This window comes from Rhea pennata, chromosome 21, assembly GCF_028389875.1.
Source record: "Rhea pennata isolate bPtePen1 chromosome 21, bPtePen1.pri, whole genome shotgun sequence".
NCBI classification, from domain to species: domain Eukaryota; kingdom Metazoa; phylum Chordata; class Aves; order Rheiformes; family Rheidae; genus Rhea; species Rhea pennata.
This window is the reverse complement of record NC_084683.1, coordinates 2561981-2580718: the sequence shown is the minus strand read 5'-3', so window position 1 is coordinate 2580718 and position 18738 is coordinate 2561981. Positions and strand designations below refer to the sequence as shown.

The following is an 18738-nucleotide window of genomic DNA, read 5'->3' as shown; positions in this document are numbered from 1 at the left end:
TGCACAATTGGTGGAGCATGGGAAGGCTTCTGGCCAACCAGAAAAAGTATCTACCAAAACAAGTAAATCTTGAAACCGACCACATCTAGGCAATTCAGAGAAACCTATCTGCCAGTGCTCTCCTGGGATTAATCCTCTTCTTAGTTCTCCCATAGGTGGTTTCTTCTGAATTTTGGGGTTATTTGCACAACAGGTGGGGCATCTCCTTACAATAAGGTCAGCATTTGATAGCATCTTTGATCCCACAGCATATCTTTTTATGCTGCTTATCGTAGCATCTGCTCCCATGTGAGTTTCTTCATGCAGTCTTTTGAGGAGCACTTCCATCATTTTGGCTGTAGTTAAAACTTGTCCATTTGGGGTGACCCACCACCCTTCAGAATTTTTCGTACATTTTAGCCTTTCTGCCAATCAATTTTCTTTGTCTGAATATTCAGGAGGTCTCATTTGTATTTTTCTACTGGGTAATAAAGCCCCAATCACCTGTCCTGCTAGTGCTGCCTTTTTGGCTGCCACATCTGCTCTCCTGTTTCCTTGTGCCACTTCACTATTTCCCATCTGGTGGGCTTTGCAGTGCATTATAGCTACTTCTTCGGGTTCCATTATTGCTTGTAACAATATCTCTTGTCCATACTTTATATTATTTCCTTGAGAATTTAAGAGCCCTCGTTCTTTCCAAATCGCTCCATGAGCGTGAACTACCCCAAAAGCATACTTTGAGTCAGTATATATATTTACTCTTTGGCCCTTTCCGATTTCAAGGGCTCGTATAAAGGCAATTATTTGAGCCTGTTGTGCTGAGGTGTTTTGTGGCAATGGTTTAGCTTCTACTTCTTTCCATTGAGTCACCACTGCATATCCAGCCTTTCTCACTCCATTCTGTACAAAGCTGCTACCATCTGTATATAGTTCCACATCTGGGTTCTGCAAAGGTTCATCCTTTAAATCCGGCCGGCTAGAGTATACACGCTCTATAGTGGCCAAACAGTCATGCTGTAACTCTTTTTGCTCTTCACCAGGTAGCAGAGTAGCAGGGTTTAAGGTCGGTACCACCTTTAAGGTAATATCTCCTTGTTCCAATAACACAGCATGATATTTTACCAGTCTGCTCGGGGAAATCCAATGATGCCCCTTTTGATTTAAAATTGCTGATACTGCATGTGGTACAAAAACAGTTAAGGGCTGTCCCAGAGTCAATTTGCGGGCCTCTTGTATTAATAAGACGGTGGCTGCTATAGCCCGGAGGCAGGCCGGCCATCCTTTACTTACTTCGTCTAATTGTTTAGAAAAATACGCCACTGGTCTTTTCCAGCTCCCAAGCATTTGGGTCATTATTCCTGAGGCCACCTGCTGTCGCTCATGTACATACAATTGAAAGGGTTTAGCCATATCTGGGAGTCCCAATGCTGGAGCTTCCATCAATTTCTTTTTTATTTCATTAAAACTAGTAAGGCATTCTGGGGTCCACTCTAACCATTCTCCTGGACCCTTTAGGGCTGCATATAAAGGTTTAGTTATCAGCCCAAAATTAGGGATCCATATATGGCAAAATCCTGCCATTCCCAAGAATCCCCTCAGCTGTCTTTCCGTGCGGGGTACTGCAATTCGGCATATAGCCTCTTTTCTTTCCACTCCTAGTGCACGTTGTCCTTTTGATATTTTAAAACCAAGATATTGCTCTTCCTTCTTCGCAATCTGAGCCTTTTTCTTTGAAACACCATACCTGACAAGTCCCCAAAAATTTAACAGACTCACTGTCGCCTCTAAACATATTTGCTCTGAATCCGCTCCAATCAAAATGTCATCCACATACTGTAAAAGAGTGACATCTTTGTTACCTTCCTGCCATTGGGCTAGTTCTTTGGCCAAGATCTCACCAAACAGGGTAGGACTGTTCTTGAATCCTTGAGAAAGAACCGTCCAGCATAACTGCTCCTTCATCCTCGTAGTGAGACTTTCCCATTCAAAGGCGAAAATTGTCTGGCTTTGTTCTTCTATAGGAATACAGAAAAAAGCATGTTTTAAATCTAGCACTGTGAAACAATTGTTAGGCACCGAGGCTTAAAGAGTAGATGGGTTTGGCACAGTTGGATGGATACTAGTACTCCTTGGTAGTAATCTTACTTAAGGGTCCTTTACAACTAGTTATCACTGAATGAGTGGCTCCACTATCTAATAAAAATCTATAGTTTCATTCCCCAGCTTTACTGCAACCAGGGGATCAGCTGAGGAAATTCTAATTTTCTCCCCCCGTCCCCTTCATTCCATATCTGACTCCTCTAACATAATTAGGTCGGTGTTTGCTGGGCTCTGTAGCTTTGTTATTCTTCTTCGATTTGGACATTCATCTTTCCAGTGCCCTTCCTGTCTACAAATTGCACATTGATTTGGACCCAAAGCGGGTCTAGGGAGGCCTCCTCCTGGCCTCCCTCCCCTTCCACCTCTTCCTCCTCTGTTACCTCTTCTGCTTCCCCTGCCCCTGCCTTGGAATTCATTCCTCTGGACAGCTGCCAGGATAGCAGCCTGTAGTTTCATTTGATTTTGTATTTCTCTTGTTCTCTTTTCATCTCGATTATTCTATACCTTATACGCTATTTCTATCAGCTGTGAAATAGACATTCCCCCAGCTCCATCTACCTCCTGTGGCTTCTTTCTAATATCCTGAGCTGACTGGCCAATGAATAGCGTATTAAACAGTCTTTGATTCGCTTCCTCATTTGGATCCAGGTCTGTCCATTTTCTGGCTGTTTTGCATAATCTTTCATGAAAGGCCGAGGGATTTTCTTCAGGCCCTTGCTTTACTTCATACAATTTTGATACATTGTTTGGTTTCGGAACCCTGTACCGAACCCCGTATAAAATTAGCTGTTGATACTGCCTTAAGAGCTCCCTACCCCCGCTCCTATTTGGATTCCACTCTGGATCCTTTCTGGTGGGTAAATAGACCTCAGGATCCCCCTTTCTGTCCCTTCTCTCACCCTCTTCTTTTGCCTTATCAATTACCAGCCTCCTTTCTTCTCCTGTCAGGAAATTATTCAACAGCGCCTGCACATCTCCCCAGTAAGGATTATGAGTTATCATAATAGTCTCCAAAAGCTGATGCAACTTTTCAGGATTTTCCCTATATGATCCAATAGACTACTTCCAGTTTAGTAAATCCGAGGTTGTAAAAGGAACATGTACAAATACTGGCAGCCCTTCTGGTCCCACTGCTTGTCTCAAAGGAGCCTGTATAACAGGTTGTTTCCATCTCCTAGTTCGGCCAGAAACAGGGCTGGACTCTGCTTTCTAGCGGGGGGGCCGATGCTTCAACTGAGGTGGAATCGTTTCCACAAGAGGGGGGCATTGTCAGTAGTTGTACATCCTCCTGCTCCTCTCCATTCAGAATATTTCTGTTAGCACAATACCAGCTCTTTTCCTTCTTTCCTACTGGAACCATTACAGATTCCTCTTTACTTGTAAGTTCACATTCCCTTTGAATTTCTGGTTCCCTATATAGTGACACAAAAGCCTCCACATAGGGTATTTCATCCCACTTCCCCTTCCGGCAACAAAACAGCAGTAACTGTAATATAGTATTACGGTTCAAGGTCCCATTTTTTGGCCATTGCTCATCACATTCCAACTTATACATTGGCCACCATTGATGACAACATCTTTTCATTCTTTTTTTGTCATCCGATCTCCTCCAAAAATATTCTAGTGTTTCAAAATACAACCTAAAGGGCTACAGGGAGGAATCATGGATTGGCTTGATCCCATGTCAATTACCTAGAAATACCAACCTTATTTCCTAGAAATACCTTTTTTCCCGTACCTTCATGCGCACTCAGCTCTGACCCCTCTGGTCAATTTAAGGCAACCCTTGCCAAGTGTCTACGTGCGACTTAATTCAACATGATCTTCCGCGGAAGTAAGTAAATTTTATACTCACCAATCCAAAGATTCACCCCCCTTTCGCCCTGGCACAAATATCTCTGGTTGGCGTTGCACCTTTGAGTCTCTTGTCGTCCTGACTTCGCAGGGAGGTCGGAGGACTCCCCGATCAACAGGTCGGTGCGCGCTGGAGCTCGATCCGATCCAGTCTGTTGTCGGGAACGGCAAGATGATCTGGGCAAGGCCTTCTGGCAAGTCCCATCTGTTTTCCCAAACTGTTTTCCCAAAATCTGGGTTCGGTTACCTGGTGTGCAAGCAACCAATAGACACACAGGGTCAAGATATTTCTTTATTTCATTTCTGTGCAGAGATGGGTGCTAGGTGGTAAATCCACAAAGCTAGCACACCTTCTCCCCTTCTCATTCTTGATTTATACACACTTTTCAGGGAGTATTTCATACAAATCTTTCTATTGGTTTCAGTTTCATTACCTCAGGTAATCGCCCTGCGCTTGTGCTTTCACATTCTTGTTAATTAGCTTAGGAAGCGAAAAAGAGGCGGTAACATCATTATCATGTCATTTCCATCTCATTATTCATTTAGGGGTGTGAAGTTTAATATGTTAATAAGCCTTAATGAACCTAAGGTCACTTCTGGGTTATTCTGCTGTTTTTGTCTTACCTACCCCTCGCAATCTTCAAAGCGCTGGTGGCTTGTGCATGCGTGCGTGACAGGCCAATGCTGTGGCCACTGGTGGTGGTGGTTGGGAAGTGCCTTGTGCCTGCGTGCGTGACAGGCCGGTGCTATGGTCAGGCTTGTGAGATGCCTTGTGGCTGAGCGGCGTGCAGGCCAGTGGCAGGGCCGTGTCTGCTGTTTGTGGCTCTGAGGTGACTTGGGCGTCAGTCGCTTGGAGGTCGGTGTCAGCCCAACTGGGCACGCTTTCACAATTGCTGCAGGCTAAAGACCAAAGCTCCGTTCTGATCGCTGCTGGTTAGTGTAAAGTACTTGCATCATCTTGTGTTCTTCAGCTGTTTGTCCATATGGATTTGCTGTGACTTGAAAGGCTGATGAGTGTTAAGAAAAAGGAGAAGCAGGATCCCTGCAGGGTGTGCACATGAAACCGTATGTCAATATTTCTGGGTATCTGGTGCCCCTGGAGACTGCTGCTGCCCACAAGAAACATAGAGACTACCAAGGCTGCACATTAGTAAGTGACCCTAGTCCAAGCAGACTGAAAAAAGAGAGGAACATTTTTTTCTCAAAGAAGTAGTGCAGGATATTAGAAAAGGCCGTAACAGTAAAAGCGAGTATTCTCTGAAATAATAATAATTACGTGTCTTGTATTTCTGAAGTCTAATAAAGACTGAGAGCTACGTTTCATGTTATGTATATATGCCCATGTATTTCAGAAACGAATGCGCAAGGCTATGTTTAGACAGCTGGTAGTGACATGATACGAAATGTACGGAGTTTAAAAGATAGCTTTAAGAGGTCCTATTAGTTGGTCTGAGAGGCCAACAGATAAAATGAGAAAATGTGGATGTCTCCTATCAGCTCTGGGATTGGAATTAGAATTTGATCACAAGCTTCATAAGATGATTAGGTGGAGTTAGTTCTGTGTGCTTTTTTGGGGGGGAGGTGGGGATGGGGTTTTTTTGAAGGTGGCAGGTGTTTGGGGGTGTCTTAGAGTGTTCTGAGGGGTTTTGAAACAATCCTGTGTAGAGAATAATGCTGGGTTGTTGGGGCAAGAGAGAAGAGAGGAGAAATTTGTCAAAAAGGAGATAATGCCTTTATACAAAAGTTCTGAGAGTTAAAATTAAGACCTACCTGCTAAAATACTGAGCTTTAGAATTATTACATGCTGTTGATGCCCTGGCTAGATTTAGCCTAGTTTTCATGAGAAATCACTAGAGTCGTGTAGCTCTGAGTCCAGACCATTTAGATTGAAATAAAATTTTAACTGAGCCTTGTCTGCATCCTGGGGCTCCTTTGACCCACAGAGGGCACTGTGCTCAAGTTCATCCTGTGTTCTGCCTTCTGAGGCAAGGCAGTGCCCATAAATGGAAACAGGAATGAAGCTCAGGATACTCCCAAGAAATTTACTTATCCTTGTTTTTTTTTTTTCTTTCTTTTTTCTTCTTTTTTCTTTTTTTTTCTTTTCTTTTTCTTTTTTTTTTTTTTTTTTTAAGAGAAGATGCCAATCAAGTGTTGTTCAGAGAAGTCTAAACATAGAGGAAATAGTTGTTTGGAGCTGGAGTTTTACATGAAATATGAACTTAATTTAGAGTAACTCTGAAGACTTAAATTCTTGCTTTGCATTCTCAAAGCTTTTTCTTGGGGGGGGAAATCACTATTATCAGACTAAGTTTTTTTTTGTTTGAGTGCGGTTGTTGGGGGAGGTTGTTTTTTTTTAAAGGGGGGGGGTCCAGATTTATATTGTGCTTTACAGAGTCAGCTTTTTTACATGTAAGATTTCTAATGACATAAAAATAATGTGATTATAGCACAGGACTGCTTCTGATATTCAGCTTACTTATTTTACATAGATTGGTAATAAGGAGTAATCGTGCCGTATCACTTGCCTTAGCAATTTGCAGTCCTTGAGAAGGAGAAACATACATATCCCTTAATCTCTCTTCCTTGCTTTCCTTCCTGGTACATGAAACTGGTACAGCGGCTGTTTCACTCCAGGCAGGATTCTGTGATCACCTTGATTTACAGCGACAATACGCTAGCAGAGACTAATGCTTACAGTTTTGGATTTGTTTTCTTAAAACTGGCTGCAATATGCTGTTGCTGTTGAACTGATGGTTTTTGGTTAGGTCACTTGTCCCTCTGCTTTTTCTTTTGTTTTGTTTTTTTAACAGCAAGAAGGTGAAATGGAAGGTGAGGCAGTTGAAGCTATGGTGGAAGAATCAGAAACTTTTATTAAGGGAAAAGAGAGAAAAACCTATGAAAGACGCCGTGAAGCTGGGCAGGAGGACGATGCTTGTCGTATACCACCAAACCAAGCAGATGGGGGTGAAGTAGTTCAGGATGTCAACAGTGGTGTGCAGATGGTTATGATGGAACAGTTGGATCCAACACTTCTTCAAATGAAGACTGAAGTAATGGAAGGTGCAGTGCCTCAGGAAACGGAGGCTACAGTGGATGACACACAGATCAGAACACCTCAGGTTGTTAATATGGAAGAGCAGCCTATAAATCTTGGTGAGCTTCAGCTGGTCCAAGTACCAGTTCCAGTGACTGTACCTGTTGCCACCACTTCTGTGGAAGAACTTCAGGGAGCATATGAAAATGAGGTTTCCAAAGGAGGCCTGCAAGAGGGAGAGCCCATGATCTGTCACACTCCCCCTTTACCAGAAGGCTTCCAGGTAGTGAAAGTGGGTGCAAATGGTGAGGTGGAGACGCTGGAACAAGGTGAACTTCAGCCCCAAGAAGATCCTAATTGGCAAAAAGATCCAGACTATCAGCCACCAGCCAAAAAAACAAAGAAAAACCAAAAGAGTAAGCTACGCTACACTGAGGAAGGCAAAGATGTGGATGTCTCTGTGTATGATGTTGAAGAGGAGCAACAGGAGGGTTTGTTGTCTGAGGTCAATGCAGAAAAAGTAGTGGGTAACATGAAGCCACCTAAACCAACCAAAATCAAAAAGAAAGGTGGGTTTGTAAGCGGATTTCTAAACTGCACTGGTTGTGACTGCACCTTGCAATACAGTTGAAGTGATTGAGTAGATGCAAATGGGAGTAAAGCAGGCATGCTCAGTGTCACTTACCGTTTTGTGTAAGAGCTCTCAGCTCTGTTTTCTGGGCAAACCTACTCTCCCCTGTCTATAGGCTTGCAAAGGAGCTCATTTGCCTTGTGTGATGCTGTGGTATTAGTATTCCCATATCACTACAGTTGAAAAGGTTCTGCTTTTTGCTGTAATGCGTATTCAAGAGATTATTGTGTACCATAAAGTTTTACATCAGGAACCAGTGGTATAATTAGTTTTTTGGGGGCGGAGCTTTTCAGACAGTCACATTACTGAGGAAGCACCTCAACACTCACACAGGTACTCAGACCTTTGTGTACATTCTTCTAATAGAATCTACTCTGTCTTTATTCTATAGGCAAGTTGGGTCTGTCTGAATCTGTCAGATTTCCTCTATGGGACAAGCTGGAAGGAAGAAACTATGCGATGCTGCTCTCTTTCTTTATTATTTTTTTTTCTTCCCCTGTGAGAGCAATTTTTCACCTGACCATGTTAGGTGCAAAGCTCATTCTGTACATAGATACAAAAACGAACTCTGGGATTGATCCGAAGTTACTTAAAGCTGTAGAAAACATTCTGTTTGTCTTGGGTGTTATTAGGGCCCTCAGTTTGCTGTGTTCTGAGGTTTGTGCTGCCATTGCTTCCTATGGAAAAATAAGGTGAGGCTGGAGCTAAACAGAAGGCAGATGGAGCAGAAAAACAAAACAGGGAATAGGTTATAAACTGGACCAGTAAAACATGTAGGAATGAAAGCATGTTTCCGTTGTTCCTCACTTAAGTTTCTGTTATAAAACTTAATATAGGAGTAATTTCGTAACTGTCATCAAATTTAAACCATGTTCTTTTGACCCTTCTGCCAAAAAAGTGTAATTCATGTTCTTAGCTTTCTTTTCATACCTCTGCATTATCTAACTGAATGGTTTGAAATTTGCAAATAGCCAAGTGATAAGAAAATAAGGGAGTTTGTTTCCCCCATTGAAGGCATGTACACTCTCTAGCAGTATCTTCCGTCCATTGGCTGCTTATACGCCTGCGTGCCATTTGCTGCTGTAATCTAATCTTTCAGAACAAAAGGAACATTGCTGATTCATGGTGGGGGGGGTTGAGAGGGAGAAGCTGTGTCATATTTTTTGCCACTAAATCTGAATGTCACCATCTTCCTGCTTTCCTGCAAATGATTAGGTACACGCCCTCACAAGTGCCCGGATTGCGACATGGCCTTTGTGACCAGTGGAGAGTTGGTTCGGCATCGCCGCTACAAACACACCCACGAGAAACCGTTCAAATGTTCAATGTGTGATTATGCTAGTGTGGAGGTATGTTAATTGTCACAGTGCCAAGTACATGCTTGTATGCTTCAAGACTTATTCATCATCTGTTACAAACTTTCCTCCTTGACCATTTTTGAAAAGCCTCTGAGTAAATGGGTTATGAATTACAGAATCAGTGAGGTTGGAAGGGACCTCTGGAGATCATCTAGTCCAACCCCCCTGCTCAAGCAGGGTCACCTAGAGCATGTTAGACAGGATTGCATCCAGGAGGGCTTTGAATATCTCCAGAGAAGGAGACTCCACAACCTCTCTGGGTAACCTCTTCCACTGCTCTGTCACTCTCACAGTGAAGAAATTCCTCCTCACGTTCAGGCGGAACTTCCTGTGGTTCAGTTTTTGCCCCATTGCCTCTTGTGCTGTTGTGTGGGACAACTGAGAAGAGTTTGTCCCCATCCTCTTGATGCCCTCCCTTCAGGTACTTATACACACTGATAAGATCCCCCCTCAAGCTTCTCTTCTCCAGGCTAAACAGGCCCAGCTCTCACAGCCATTCCTCAGAGAGCAGATGCTGCAGCCCTCTGATCATCCTCGTAGCCCTACGCTGGACTCTCTCCAGTAGCTCCATGTCTCTCTTGTACTGGGGAGCCCAGAACTGGACACAGTACTCAAGATGAGTCCTCCCCAGGGCTGAGTGGAGGGGCAGGATCACCTCCCTCGACCTGCTGGCAACACTCTTCCTAATGCACCCCAGGAGACCATTGGCCTTCCTGGCCACCAGGGCACATTGGTGGCCCATGGTCAACTTGTTGTCCACTAGCACTCCGAGGTCGTCTGCACAGCTGCTTTCTGAATGAATTAGGTCTGTTTTTTTGGAAGCAAGTGATAGGGTTTCCTCAGTTGATGGGAAACCTATTTGAGGATATTTGTGCACCGAAACCCTAGATCATTTCCATTTCCTCTTTGGAGACTGTAGTTTTCATTGTTGTTAAAAAGAGCAGTCCTTTAAGATGAGTAAAGGAGTTGAAGGAGGCAGGTATCTGCTGAGTAGAATGTACTTTAAGACTAGAGATGCTCTCCAATTTTAAAATGTGCACTTTGCATCTTACATATCTGCTGATAAAGTGACTGTTGCCAAAATGAATGGCGCTTTCCCAAATTAGTGAAAAACAGCTTTGCTAATTCTAAGAGGTTACCTAATTTGCTTGAGGAAATAAAGCTTACTTGAATGTTCTACCCTGTGCCCTAAGCAGCACTGTTGCTTGTGCTGCAGGACAGCTTTTAAAATGTAATAAAAACTACATTGCAAGATGGGGATAGGAAATCTGAGCAAGGTCACGAACAAAATTTTTAAAAAGTGATCTGTGCAGTGGAGGAAGGTTACAGTGGAGATGTTGAATTGGGTGCTTACTCTTCTTTTATTTATTTATTTATTGAGTTTTCTGGGTGTGGGTGTTTCAGTTTGTGTGTGTATGTTTGGGTTTTTTTTTTTTTTTTTTTTGAGGGGGGGAATGCTGTGGGGGTTTGTGGGTGTTTTAAGTTTTATCTATCTATTTATTAAAAAAAAAAAAAACAAACAAAACTTTGAGCTGTGACTGCGGTGTTGTAATTCCAGGCCCTGAGGTTTGAAGTGCTGAATGCGTAGTGTTGCAGTGCATGAATTAGGAAAGAATAAGCAAGTTGGTCCTATGTGAGCTGGTTGCAAGGTTTTATAGACAGCAGTTGGTGCAGCTTGCTCTTACTGAAGCAGAAAACGCTTTCTGTTCATGTCTTCTAATTTTTAAGCTATGTTCATGCCTCCTAGATAATGGCAGGAACGTAAAGGGATTAAGTCACCTTGATTGTAGAGCTAGGGCTTTTTTATTGAGTTGCTGATTTATGTTCTTCCTGAAAGTAACTGGAGGGCATTCCGGGAGGCACCCTGTGGAAGAACATCTGCAGTGTTCCTGGGTGCATGCTTTCCTGGAACGCTTTTTCTCTGTGTCTGTCCAGGATGCTTTCAAATTTTAGCTTATCCTCTGACATTGAGATGGTTGATGCCAGTAAGGTGAGCGCAGGAGACAAAATCTGGCTGCTTTGAATGTAGGAGCAAGACTAGGAATAAAGCTGGGAGGTGGAACCGAGTGGGAAAGGGAGTATGAGTGGTTACATGGCAGTGCAAGACTGGCACTGAAACTGGTTGGTTGGTTGTATTATTTTTAACCATGCTACTGAAACAAAATGTTACTGTAACAAAATTTTTGACTGATTTCTTTTACTTTGGAAATCTTACCTATTCATGCTTACTAACTCCAGTCTTGCTCTTGGCTTTCAGGTTAGCAAATTGAAACGCCACATTCGCTCTCACACTGGAGAGCGTCCGTTCCAGTGCAGCTTGTGCAGCTATGCCAGCAGGGATACTTACACGCTGAAGGGGCACATGAGGACCCACTCTGGTACTGATGTCCTGCTTTTAGCACGCTGTCTGTGTGCTGGTGTCTGAGTGCTGGGACAGTGCATAATGGTGCTCATGCTCGGAGTCAGCAAAATGAAGTATTCAAGTTTAATGTAAAATTATCATGAAGTCTGTAGCTGAAGAGAATGCACTGTTTATCAACATTAATAAATTCATAAACTGACACTAGTAATTGCACTGAGAAATGTGCTGGAGGATTCTGATTTTTGCCTTCACTGTGAGGTGACAGAATACAGGCCCTTTTTCAGTATGAAGATGAGCAATATCTTCTTTTTTGATGTTTTACTTCCCACTGAAGGTTATAGCCATTTTTAGTTTCATTCTTGAGTGTAATTGCTACAGTGTCTGGATGCAGTTTGTGAAGATCCTTAGTCTTTTCTGTGATAGAAATAGGACTTTTTTTCTAGCATGGAACACTGCTGGAGTGCTAAACTGATGAGGCTGCTAAAATTTAATGACAGAAATGTGCTTGTACGTATGAGCATTCAAAAGAAAATCTCAAATTTGATGTTCACAGTGTTCCAGCATCTTGCATGTAGGTCTTGAATGTGTTTCTCATTGTAAGGACTAATAATTAACTCATTTGCTCAAGAGTGAATTTGTTTTGTCTTTGTGTTGTAGAAAGATATTTACGGGAGCTAAAACTTCTAGAGAAAGAAACATCATTGAGCTGTTTGCTGGTTTCTGGGGAGTTATTTTATTTTAGGGCTTTTTGATTAGATATCTTGTTAATAAAAGTGCTTGTGCTACCTTTTTTCCTTCCGTTACTGTAGGAGAGAAGCCATATGAATGTTACATCTGCCATGCTCGCTTTGCTCGGAGTGGTACCATGAAGATGCACATTTTACATAAACATACGGAGAATGTGGCCAAATTTCACTGTCCTCACTGTGATACTGTTAGAGCAAGAAAGAGGGACTTGGGTATGTATCTTGGCAACGTGGCCATTAGCGAAGTTACTACAGAAGGCTACACAAAACATGCCTTCCCAAAATTAGAGTTCATGTAACCCATCAGCTGTCTTCCCCCCGCTTTAACCTAGCAAATTGAGTAACTGCACAAAATGAAGCACAGGCTTAGAAGTGTGGCTGGTAATACATACTTTTAGCCTTTTAGCTTACAGTAACTGCTGCATGGTATGAGAACAGAACTTTCAATTGCTTTTCACTATTTGAAAATGCAGCATGTTTTTCAAGCATCCAAGGCAAGTTATTTTCATGTCCATAGGTGCGAGGCATTTATTGAACTTAGACTAGTATTTTAACTGTACGACTTAAGGTCCGAGAAATTGGAAGGTCATTTGGTGTGACCTCCTATGTATTGGAGGCCATTAATTATCACCCAGATATATCTTCATCAAGCTGAAAGGCTTGAATTAGCCTAAACGATTTCATTTTTCAGGAAGTGGAGCTGTGTGCCACAGACAGAATAGGAGAGACTGAGTTGTCACAAAAGCCCTGATTCCTAGCAGTAGGAGAGTGTTGACCTGGTGAGCAGTTCCCCATGATTCTAGCAGGCAAGCTCTCTTTTATGATATACAAGAAGGTGAAAAATAGTACTACTCCCAGAGCAATTGAAGATAATCTTTCTCAGTGAAGAAAAGGCTGAGATTTGGCATAATTCTGTCTATAAGCAAAATATCAACCAAATAACGGGAAGGTAGGTTCTCCTTCATAACAAACAGATGTAAAGTGCTACAATGAAGGACACGTTGAGACGATGACACCAAGTGTCTATGAAGCAAACAAGTACTGATCTATAACAGGAAAAAAACAGAATAGCTGTGAAGATTTTTTTTCATAAGGATTGTTCAAGCTACAGCAGGCTACCTTGTGCAGGTGCAATATGCTCATATTTGGAGGATTTTAAAGTGATTAAAACCTCTGATAGGGGTTAGCTGTTGGTACCCCTGTTACCCTCTAGTCCTGTCACTTTGACTTCTGATCCTGCAAAAAATCCTGTTTCCCAATGTATTACCTGGCTTCTGACTGTATTCAGGCAATTCAGAGTGGTCTTAAGTGTCTTGAGGACAGTGCTGTGTTTTACCTTGACTTTACTTCATCTGTTGCATGAACTTCAGTAGCAAAAATTTATGTTGCTCTGTCTTCCAAGAGAATCCTTACAGATTGTCCGAAGCAGTCCTGGGCATCAGTGATCTGGCTGCTATGTTTTTGAGATGGATTTTTGAAATAGTCTACACACTAACAGTCTAAGAATCCTGCTGTATTTTGCAGATAGTGAATTTTGAATATAAGTTATGTGGTGTATCAGCAAACACTTTATCAAATGCAAGTGTATCAGCACAGATTGCTGATATTAACCAAATCTAGAATCCTTTAAAAAACCTTACTAAGCTTTTGACTAGACAGTTCTGTCAAGAAATTATGCTGATTGCTGTTAATTATAAGCCTATTAATTTTTTGATAGAATCTCAGATTAACAGTTTACTTTTCTCACCTGAACTCAAGAGTATACAGAGGGAAAGACACTGAGAGATTGTATACCAGGCTCTTTCACCCTTGGATAGCCGTGATGTGATTAAAGGCTCTGGTTCTTGCATTCCTAGGTGTCCATTTGCAAAAGCAGCATTCGTACATTGAGCAGGGCAAGAAGTGTCGATACTGTGATGCTGTGTTTCATGAGCGATATGCCCTCAAACAGCATCAAAAGTCTCACAAGAATGAGAAGCGCTTCAAGTGTGACCAGTGTGATTATGCATGCAGGCAGGTAAGCTGGTGGGACTGACAGCCCTTAAGAGCATTAGAACAGGAGCTAAACACGTAAGCTAAGAAATCTTATCTGTTAAGCTTGACCAACTTTCAAAATCAGTGTTAGCTCTCTGACTTTTATTTATTTATTTTAAGGGCATGAGAGAGCTCAGTGGCTTTTGCTTTCTGCTGAAGTGCTCCCCTGTGGAGAGTATCTCTTAAGGGAGTTACGTCACAACCTTGGCATATCTGTTGACAAAGAGCTAGAGTTGCTTGGAGGATGGAAGTAGGTAGGACCGAATATGCCATTAATCAGAGTGTGGTTGCACTCGGGCAGGACCATCTTCTCCTGAGTGTTTTTCTTGGACTAAAGTGTTTGACCTCGTCTTGCCTGCAGAAATAAATTTCTCAGTGTCTACATCTGAAAATTTTCAAGTTATTCTTTCTCTTTGGTTTGTCCCTACCAGGAGTGGCACATGATCATGCATAAACGGACCCATACTGGAGAAAAGCCTTATGCCTGTAGCCATTGTGATAAAACCTTCCGTCAAAAACAGCTCCTTGATAGGCACTTCAAACGATACCATGATCCCAACTTTGTCCCTGCTGCATTTGTCTGTTCCAAGTGTGGTAAAACTTTCACTCGCAGGGTAAGGGAGTGTGTGTGTGTGTGTGTGTGTGTATAAATACATTTTGAGTTGTGCTTTTTGGCTGAATGGGGGTTTTGGAAAGGAGGAGCCCTGTTACTCAAAGAAAAGGGTGGCTGGTGCACAAGGCACAACACTGATCTTTTAAAAGGTGGCACTTGCTGCTCTCTGAGAGGAGGCTCTGGTATTGATACTGATACTGGCATGTGCTAGCAGTAGCATCATGAGCAGTAGGAAAACTCAATTTTATGAGTAGAAGTTAGTGAAATTTACCTATATTTGGTTATATTTTTCCATTACAAAGAGGAAAAAGAGACAAGCAGTCAGAAATGTCTGTGTAAACACATGGCCAGAATATCTGATCTTGATTTCAATGCGTGTTGGGTTTTTTTTTGTTTTGTTTTTTTCCCCCATTCTGTACAGAACACAATGGCCAGACATGCTGATAATTGTTCTGGCCCAGATGGTGGGGAAGGAGAGAATGGAGGAGAGACAAAGAAGGGCAAACGTGGCAGAAAGAGAAAAATGCGCTCTAAGAAAGAAGATTCCTCTGACAGTGGTAAGATTCAGCTCAGTACCTTCTTAGCATTACAGGCTTGTGATTCATTGTTTCTTTGTTAGCTGTTTGCCAGTTCTGCAGGTTTGGTTTGGTACCTGATAGGCCTTTATGTACTCGATAAGGGGAAAAAAATGATCGTGTATGTATGTACATAGCGGACTGTGTGTGTTTAGGAAGGATGGTGTCAATTTGGCTGTCCTGGACCTCTTCCGAGACTCAGTAGTTGGGGAAAAAAGTGCTGTGTCTGTTTCCCTTTGCCTAGACTGCAGTTGTCTGTCTTGCATGCTCTTCTGAGTGTTAGTACACTGTCTGATATATTTTTCCAGTACTAAAGTCATGTTGTCCCCTGCTTTGGCCTGTCAGCTGCTGAAGTAGACAGACTGTTAGTTGATAAAAGTTGAGATCTGAAGAAAATATGAAGAAGCTCTAAAAAGGTAGGACCTGAAAAATTCAATAAAAGAAATTTGTCTTTGAATGACTGCGTACAATAGCGCAGCACATGCATACCTCCTTGTACATAAGGAAGTAGGTGCTTACAGACATGAGGAAATGTCTGGAAAGCAGTAATGAACAGAACAAATAGATGCTAATGTGAGATCTTGTGGCAATAAAATCAATCCCTTCAGCATAATCTGACTGAGGGGGATGAAAGCACATCATATCCAGAGTATTTGCAGTGTTTCTGGGATGTTGAACTGATCTTTTTTCAAGCCAGAAATACACCCATAAGATGGCAGCGTATAGTTAACCCTGGTATGTTTGGCTGCTTTCTGTTTTTTGTCTTAATTTACTTGTGAGATTTGAAGTTGAGGCCTGGAATGTGTTATGACGCCTCATCTTTGTGGAATCCCAAAGACCAATGGCCACCTTTTTGAAGGTATTTTTCACTTGATAGTAATCATTTTTATCACACCCTGGTCAACAGTTGTGCAGTTTGGATACTTTTTGGGTGTCTCTCTTAACTGAAAAGTATTAGAGCCATTATTGCTGCTTCTAAGAAAATGAAATTGCTACAGTTCATTCTTCCCCCTCAGATAAATGGAAGTATGCCTCATGCAATGGCTCACCTCTTCATGAGGAAGATAAGCTACTCTTCTGTGCAGTGGACATGCTTAGACATTCTGGGGCAGTCATTTTACCCTTCTGACAGTCTGTTCCCCTTGACACCTTTTATTGCTTTTTGTCTGATTTGGTTTTGCATGGAGTATTCTGGGCACATTGATGGTGCTAACTGGTAATTTCAGGGATGTCCTGAAGTACAAAACTTTGCACCATTAGCTCAATAAACCACAAAAAAATTGCAAGAAGTTAAAACTTGTCGTGAGCACCATTGGACTGGAATCAGTTTCTGAGAAATGCAGTTAGCTGGCATGGAGGGGAGGTGCTATCATAAATCGGTTGGTGGACAGGGCCTCGTAAAATAGGCTGTTCTACCTCATAAAGAGAGGTCTTGGAGAAGATGCTCTTGGTCACTGATTGATGATCTATGGTATGTTGATGATCCTAGAAAGCATGGCAAGGTGTCTGCAAAGCTGTGTTCAACTGTGATGCTTAAGACCTCCCCAGTTCCATGTGACTTTACTATTTTCAACTTGACATTGAGGTCCTGAACACTAGTTGCGGTGTTCAGGAACTGCTACCCCAGTTGCTGATCTACGTTACAGAAAAAGATAAGTACAGTGCTGCTGTTTTCTCAGTTAATAAGTGCGTGTACAAACTTTTTTTTTCTTTCTTTCTTTTTTCTTTCTTTTTTTTTTTTTTTTTTTTTTTTTTGTCCCAGTTGCTTGGTGTCTGCTCATGTTGCACTTGCTGTTAAAGAAACTGTTATAAGAACCACCATGGTATTTTATGCATGTAGACTTTTGCAAATATTACTACAAGCAAACATGCTTCAGACCTGTAGTTTGGAGCATAGCATAAATATTGCGTAGTTGCAACTCCACAGAGGTTTCTTCTTAAGCATAGAAATCAATAGCTATACAAAGTCTAAGTAATATTTTAGAAAGTGCAGGAAGCAGTTCTTCCTTCCAGGGGTGAATGCTGCCTGCTGGCTTGGCTGTTTGATCAGTGCTCCAAATACAGCACATGTCCTTCCTAGGCTTACAGCCTGCAGAAGCATTTTACATTGACTACATTCACTAGTGTCACTGTGGACTCTGAATCCGACTGAAACTTTGCCTTACTCTAAGTGCAGAGGAGCTGATTTGAGGTGCACCCGTATACTGATAGTCTTACTTGATTACTCTGTAAAAATTGCTTAAATACTGTCTCATATATTCCTAAATATCTTTTGAAATTTGCTGCTAAAACATCTTCACAGAGGAGCCAGGGAGGTAGAGGCTTGATACTTGGATGAATGAGAGGCAGGCTGAATTATTCTGCCCTGAGGTGGGAATGTGTCTTTATTGGGAGCCCCTCCTTTCCTTTCTATGCAAAAGTCTAAGTATCTACTGAAAAAGTCATCTGAGGGAGGTGCAGGCCAGCACTGGAACCAGTAAAAATCTGTCATTTTCCTCCTCCTCCCCATCCCCTTTCTTTTCTGCCCTTCTAGCTGCAGCAATCATTCAGGTTGAAGACCAGAACACTGGTGAAATTGAAAATACTATTGTTGAAGTAAAGAAAGAACCTGATGCAGAAGCAGTAGAGGAAGAAGAAGAAGCTCAACCTGCTGTAGTGGAAGCTCCCAATGGAGACCTCACTCCTGAGATGATTCTCAGCATGATGGACCGGTGATGGAAGACGACTATACTGGCTGGCTGAACTGGCCTGGGCTGTGTTTAAGCGGCTCAAATCTATTTTTCCTTTTACCCTTTTTCTTGGCTTTGGGAAATGCATCATTTTAGACCATTTTACCAAACTTACTGGGAAATAAAACTTAAAATGATGTTAGAATGTGATTTAACTAGAACTTGCTGTTTTATGTTAGCATTACAGGATCATGGAACATTAGGAAATATTTTGGAGTCCTTCAGGGTTTCCTATGAGACGCTTGATTAGTTTTGCTCTGAGCTGCATTGTAAACCTGGTCCAAGGACAGTGTTTACATGCAACAAGTTTTAATATACAAAAGTGGGAGCCTTGACTGGAGTACATGGTAAACCACTCCGGACTTCCAGTTCGCAGAGTCTTTGAGCCTCCTTTTCTCAGTAGTGTTTGTAACTGTAAATGCAGACTTGAGAGGGTTCTAGACTTTTAAAATGTTTTTGCTTTTCCCCACCGACTAGTTCCGGTTTTCCGAGTCGGCTGCACACGGTAGTTTTGGCATGCTCCAACTGGTTTCTGTCCTTAATACGCTTTGCTTTCTGCAAAGCATTTCTGTAATGGTCAAGCTTGTAAATAACTTTTTTTTTTTTTTTTTAACATTTTAATCTTTTTCCATTAATTAAGAGGTATGTAAAAACGCAGTTTAAATAAACCCCGGTATTTTAATTCCTTTCAAACCAAGTGACAAGAGACTTTTATAGCGTGTA

General features: G+C 42.0%; 1 protein-coding gene and 1 pseudogene across 1 annotated transcript; both read left to right on the top strand.

The window, feature by feature from the left end:
- The window catches only part of LOC134149703 (capping protein, Arp2/3 and myosin-I linker protein 2-like), a 266237-nt pseudogene that overhangs the window by 203151 nt on the left and 44348 nt on the right, over window positions 1-18738 (top strand).
- LOC134149654 (transcriptional repressor CTCF-like) lies at window positions 6747-18001 on the top strand. Its single transcript, XM_062592889.1, has 9 exons — window positions 6747-7536; window positions 7884-7931; window positions 8814-8947; window positions 11214-11334; window positions 12128-12277; window positions 13921-14081; window positions 14530-14712; window positions 15133-15268; window positions 17820-18001. The coding sequence occupies exons 1-9, from the start codon at window positions 6756-6758 to the stop codon at window positions 17999-18001; spliced, it is 1896 nt and encodes a 631-aa protein (XP_062448873.1). The 5' UTR covers window positions 6747-6755.